Genomic DNA, 6,017 nt, shown 5'->3' with positions numbered 1-6,017 from the left:
TAATTTGGGTCCCAAGGTGCATATTTAACCTGCTCCTGTTCTGGTTACCGATCCCCCTGGGCACCTGCTCCCACCTCTTCTCGCCGTTAGCTGTGCTTGTTTGGGCCGTTTGCCTTGACGAGATGAAGCCCGTGGATCCCGAGCAGCCCCTTTTGGCGCTGCAGAATACGGAATAAGCCTTTATAATTAACATCACAGAAGGGCAGAGCTATTAAAGAACATCTTTCTCCTTCAGAGCCCTCAAGCAGAAGGAGGAAGATCATGTTTAGGGGTTTTTTTTTAGTTAATTGGCATCATTTGTCCACAAACTTACTAAATTTTTCCATGCGCATGATGGAAGCTTGAACTAAATCCCATCCTGTTACGAGTTCTTGTCTCGGATTCAGGGAAGAGCCCAGACTCCCTCCAGCATGTTCAAGGGGAGATTTTCCGTTGTGCTTTGGGTCCCAGCCTCTTCCGGGACCCACAAGTGAGGCTGATCTGCCTGTTCCCCCCCGCAGTCCCACCGCAAGTTCTCTGCTCCCAGGCACGGCCACCTGGGCTTCCTCCCTCACAAGAGGAGCAGCCGCCACCGCGGGAAGGTGAAGTCGTGGCCCAAGGATGATCCCAGCAAACCAGTCCACCTGACGGCTTTCCTGGGCTACAAAGCCGGCATGACCCATGTTGTGCGGGAGGTGCACAGGCCCGGGCTCAGTAAGGCTGGGGGAAGCGGGGAGCCTCCTCCAGGAGGGACACGAGGCTTGGTGGTGGGAGAGGCTGCTCCTGGGTGTGGGTGGCAGAGCACACAGCTTCCAGGCCGTCTCCTGGCATGCTGTCACGTCTCATGGCCAGCGCGAGCTGAGTCTGGGGGTTCCTGGGGAGTGCCCTCACTGGTGTGGGGACAGGTTTGTGGGATCCTGCTGGCAGGACCCTGCAGGGTGATCCCTGACAAATCCTGGGCTGGGAGCGTCTTGGTGGGGATGTTTCTAACGTTACCCTCTGTGATGCGCCCAGGGCTGGAGCTGCGGGTGACTCCAGGCAGCGATCTGATCCTGGACAATGCTGAGCACCGTTTCCCTCTGCTCTCTTGCAGAGATCTCCAAGAGGGAGGAGGTGGAGGCCGTCACCATCATCGAGACCCCCCCGCTGGTGGTGGTGGGGGTCGTGGGGTACATAGAAACACCGAAGGGCTTGAGGAATTTCAAGACTGTTTTTGCTGAGCACATCAGCGATGAGTGCCGGCGGCGCTTCTACAGGAACTGGTACGTGCCTCCGCGGCTGAGGGGGGTCCCCAGGGTGCTTCGAGCGAGGGGTCCCTTGCAGGGCTTCCCCGCAGGCTCTCCGTGCTGGCCGGCCCTTCCAAAGAGCTCGGCTCCCAGCAGCTGGCTCCGGAGTGGAGTGAAACTGCTGCTTACTTAGTCAGGGACGAGATACTGCACACAGCTTGGTGCTGGCAATTTGCATATGCGTATGTAAATTTATTCTAATCGTTGAACTAAGCCAGGGCTCTCCACGATATCACGTGGCAGCGCGTGCTGCAGCTTCGCTTTCCTCTGTGTGGGTCGAGCCGATCTTCTCTCCATTAAATTGAAAAACACTTGAGCTGAGGCACCTAATGAAAGGAATAAACCCCGATTTGTCAGGGGCAAAACTAATGTGGAGTGTGACCCCGTCAACTCCCGCCCCAGCGGAGAGGAAAGTGGAAACACGACTTTCGTAACTGTAGGGATCGTGTCTCCTCCGACAGCGACAGCGCCGTGGAGATCCACCCACCACATGCCTCCGATCCCCGTCAGAGCCTGTTTTCTCCTCTCTCATCTTAGCCCTGATTTTGTGCCTGTGCTTCGATGGCACTTGGCCAGTCAGTGGGAGACAAGGCAGAAAGCTTTGAATTACCAGCCCTCCTCACGGCTTGTTATGCGCTTGCCTCTCCCCACCTCAAAGGCTTGTGCTGTGGCCCCCACGGGCAAGGTTCAGGTGTCCATGGGTACCTTGTGCATGGTGGGGAAGTACCCGGTGAGGTGATATGTCCCCCCCGGCTGCGCTCGGGGTACAGGGAAGCAGGGAGGCACGTCCCTGTTCGGCTCTGCTGGATGTTCCACGCCTCTGCCGTAGGCACAAGAGCAAGAAGAAGGCGTTCACCAAGTACTGCAAAAAATGGCAGGATGAGGATGGCAAAAAGCAGCTGGAGAAGGACTTTGTGGCTATGAAAAAGTACTGCAAGGTCATTCGTGTCATTGTGCACACGCAGGTCAGAGCCTGGAAAGGGGGCGGGCAAGGGGGGCTCAGGGTCTTCCTCAGCTCGGGAATGTGGTGAGGACCTGGGAGCTGGGATCCCTGGGGTGTGCTGGTGGGGCTGGAGGAGGCTGAGCAGGCAGGTGCCGAGCAGAGGGTGTGGGACAGGGCAGGCAGGCAATGGGAGGTGCTGGCTGACCTTTCCAGCTGCCTCCAGACACCAACCCTGCCCCTCTGAGCCGGGCTCAGCAGAGCTCTGCTGGGGGATTGCTGCAGGGGGCTGTGCCTTGGGCAGAGCCTCAGCGGGTGGTGAGCCCTGTGTCAGCAAGGGACCTCAGGCCCCGTGATCACCTCGAATTAGCAACTGGTGTCAAATGGATGGGCAAAAATAACCCACGGGCAAGTACAGTTTCGCCAGATGCGGATTGATGGAGGCACAGAGCTCATTTTCATGCTGATCCCTGGAGTTAGCTGCGGCTTTGGAGTCTGGGACAGAGCTCAGCTGGCTCAAGGCTTCCTGTGGGGCTGGCACAGACTCTCAAAGTCCTGCTGTGGTGATTTGGCCAGGGCTTTGCACAGGGAGCTGGGACTGGGAGAGAGTGGAGGCACCTCTTGGTAGGAACTTGAAATAACTGCTCAGCCAGGAAGCAGAGGTGGAGCACGAAAAAAGGAGAGGTGCTGACTCTGCCTGGGAGGTGCGGGGCAACGTTTTGCCTTCGTGCACTGTCTAATGCAGATGAAGCTGCTGCCGCTGCGGCAGAAGAAGGCCCATGTGATGGAGATCCAGCTGAACGGCGGGACGGTGGCTGACAAGGTTGACTGGGTTCGTGAGAGGCTGGAGAAGCAGGTCTCTGTGCACAGCGTCTTCAGCCAGAACGAGATGATTGATGTCATTGGCGTCTCCAAGGGACATGGGATGAAAGGTACAGAGCAGGGAGACCAGTGCCAGGGGCTTGGTTCTGTCCTGCTCATGTGCCACTGCCCAGAAGGTAGTGTGGGGCAGAGGAGAACCCACCAGCTTATTGCACAGGGAGTAGCAAAGAGCCTCTGGACCTCACCATGACAAGCAGTTCCGTCGTGGCAGAGTGTGGTTTCCTCAGTCCCAGGACAGGACGTGTTGTCTGCCGTGCCAAGCCCTCCCTGGAGGCTCAGAGGCTCTGCGAGTACGCGAAGCCATCGCGCTTCACACAAACCCGACGTGTGTGGAGGTGTTTCTGTGCGTGTGTGTGGATGTGCTCGGCAGGAAGGTATCACAGCCTGATCAGATCCATGGGAAGTGAGAACAGTTCTCTGCTCTGGCCTCTGACGATGCTGACAGCTCTTGGTCTCCTTCCAACGTGGTTTCTCCTGAGATCTGCAGAGGAGTGACGGAACTCTCCCCTGCCCAGCACTCAGACACCAGCCCTGAGTCTGCCCGGTCATTCTCACTGCTCTGTCTGGTCACACTTCAGGGGTGACAAGCCGCTGGCACACCAAGAAGCTCCCCAGGAAGACGCACAAGGGTTTGCGCAAAGTTGCCTGCATTGGAGCCTGGCACCCAGCCCGGGTGGGCTACTCCATTGCTCGGGCTGGCCAGAAGGGCTACCACCACCGCACGGAGCTCAACAAGAAGGTATGGCCCAGCTGGGCTCCCTCAGAGCACCACCGCGCCCTCCCGCCTGCCTTCCTCCCATGCCATCACCATCCTTCCTTGCACGGTGGCCTCTGTTGCCCCTGCAGCTTCTCAGGTGTTTCTCTAGGGACGTGCAGTGCTCTTGTTCTTCACGTCTCTCCTTGTTCCCCGCTCAAGGGACACATACCAGGGGACACACCTTGGTGAAAACCGTGTCATCCCTGTGACATCCCTCAGTGAGGGGGCAGGAAATTCGCCATCTCCACCTCCTTTCTGTTCCTAGATTTACCGCATTGGACACGGGATCCACGTGGAGGACGGCAAAGTGGTGAAGAACAACGCCTCGACGCACTACGATATCACTGAGAAGACCATTACACCTCTGGTGAGGGCTGGGTGGGGAATGGGGCTGTGACCGGCTGCAGGAATCTGAGCCGGGGGATAATTCCTTGGCTGGAGGCAGCTGCATAGGAAGTGATTTGAAGGAAATTCACTGAAAGAGATGCAGGGATTCCTTTCCCCGTGTTTCGGACATGGAAAACCATCTCTGTGAGGTGTTTTTTTATGCCCGTAAATAGACCCAAACATTTACCTTCCAGCTGGTAACTTGGGCAGGAACTGAGAACTTTGTTAAAAGAAAAGAGAAGTATAAATTACATTTAAAACCTGATACCTAACAGATAAATGTTTGTTACTTGGTTTGAAAATTCACATTTGCTTATTGAAAACTGGGGAGTCTGGGCAGCTCTGCCCTCTGCCACCCACACCCTCCAGGCAGGGAAGCAGGGTTACTGGTCCCCCAGCTCTTACGGGGTGCAGTCAGCGTGGCTGCCAGGCTCTGGTGGTCCCAGGCAGGAAGCCCGAAGGGTGCTGAGGGTCCGTATCTGGAGGGACTCTCAGTCGCTACCTTCTCCTTCCCTAGAAAACGCTGCTCCCCGCAGCTCTCCTGCCTGCCAACCCTCTCTGTGCCTCTCCCCACAGGGCGGCTTTCCTCACTATGGGGAGGTCAACAACGACTTCTTGATGCTGAAAGGCTGCGTGGTGGGCACGAAGAAGCGCGTGCTCACCCTCCGTAAGGTGAGACCTCCGGGAACTGCTTCACCATGGGGAGAACGGCGCTGCTGCCAAGCTCGGGGCAGGGAGGCTGGTGGCAGAGGGCATGTGGCACACGAGCGTGGTGCTCAGCAGGACCGTGCAGTTCGTGGCAGCGTGCAGTCGGTCGCACCCTCTCTGGAGACAGGAGCTGTTAGACTTTGAGGGCCCAGGCACGGAAACCTTGGCCTTAAGCAGACTGTGAGGAAACAAGCTGCAGAGTGAAGGGCAGGCTCGCTCTGCCATGCCATGCATCCCTGAGCAGCAGGGCATTGCTCCAGGAAGGCAGATTTTCATGGAGATACTTGTCTGGGATATTTCCCCCTGCTTCCATCAGAGCAGACGTCCGGGTTTTCTGTGACAATACACCTGACACAGTGCAGCTCTTCTCTTCCAGTCCCTCCGGGTGCATTCGAGCCGCCGGGCTCAGGAAGCCGTTGAACTCAAATTCATCGATACGACGTCCAAGTTTGGCCACGGCTGCTTCCAGACCGCTCAGGAGAAGCGGGCTTTCATGGTGAGTTACGCTCTGCGCCAGCCCCAGCTCCCAGGACGGTCGTGTGAGTGATCCCAGACAGCCCACCTAGCACATACCATCTGGCCAAGCGGTCTCCATCCACCCCGCGATGTTTTAAACAAGCTCGTAACTTGGCAGGCGCCGCGTGGGACATATGGTCCCTTTCACCCATGATTGTGCGCCGCTTTGATTGGTTTGGAATGATTTATCGCTTTAGTGCTCTTGAGAGGAAAAGGTTGGGTCAAATTCAGACACAAATTGGCCACTCTTTTGTCAGGAAGCTTTGGAAAGGGGCAAGCAGTATATTTTTCTTATATCCGGTGCAAAAAGATGATTTAAATCCACACAAACCAAGCAGAATTTCTGGAACAGTTTTGCAGCCTGCCCCAGGCTGTGCTGCAGCCCGGCTGGGGACCGGAGGGAAGCGTTAAGTAAGCCAGGCCTCCAGAAACGACTGAAACAACCGCCTGGATCCCACGCAGACGTAACGCGTGTCTGGATCTGGCCCGTCAGCCCGAAAGCCCACGTGGGACTGGCTAAGCCTCCTTAGCCCCGGGATGGGGGTTGGCTGTGGCGAGCCTC

The 6,017-nt window shown here is 57.0% G+C and overlaps 1 protein-coding gene across 1 annotated transcript in view; it reads left to right on the top strand.

The window, feature by feature from the left end:
- The first annotated feature begins 499 nt into the window (after positions 1-499).
- Positions 500-6,017, top strand: part of LOC104497509 (60S ribosomal protein L3-like) — a 5,998-nt gene continuing 480 nt past the window's right edge. The window contains exons 1-8 of the mRNA XM_010140772.1: positions 500-693; positions 1,073-1,241; positions 2,095-2,230; positions 2,951-3,137; positions 3,666-3,826; positions 4,110-4,211; positions 4,808-4,903; positions 5,316-5,435. Of these exons, the coding sequence (XP_010139074.1) occupies positions 654-693; positions 1,073-1,241; positions 2,095-2,230; positions 2,951-3,137; positions 3,666-3,826; positions 4,110-4,211; positions 4,808-4,903; positions 5,316-5,435 (1,011 nt within the window). The 5' untranslated portion in view covers positions 500-653. The remainder of the gene's footprint in view (positions 694-1,072; positions 1,242-2,094; positions 2,231-2,950; positions 3,138-3,665; positions 3,827-4,109; positions 4,212-4,807; positions 4,904-5,315; positions 5,436-6,017) is intronic.

Source organism: Buceros rhinoceros, unplaced genomic scaffold (genome assembly GCF_000710305.1).
Source record: "Buceros rhinoceros silvestris isolate BGI_N320 unplaced genomic scaffold, ASM71030v1 scaffold27137, whole genome shotgun sequence".
In the NCBI taxonomy this organism is placed as follows: Eukaryota; Metazoa; Chordata; class Aves; order Bucerotiformes; family Bucerotidae; genus Buceros; species Buceros rhinoceros.
The sequence above is the reverse complement of the archived record's forward strand: the minus strand, read 5'-3'. Positions and strand labels throughout refer to the sequence as shown.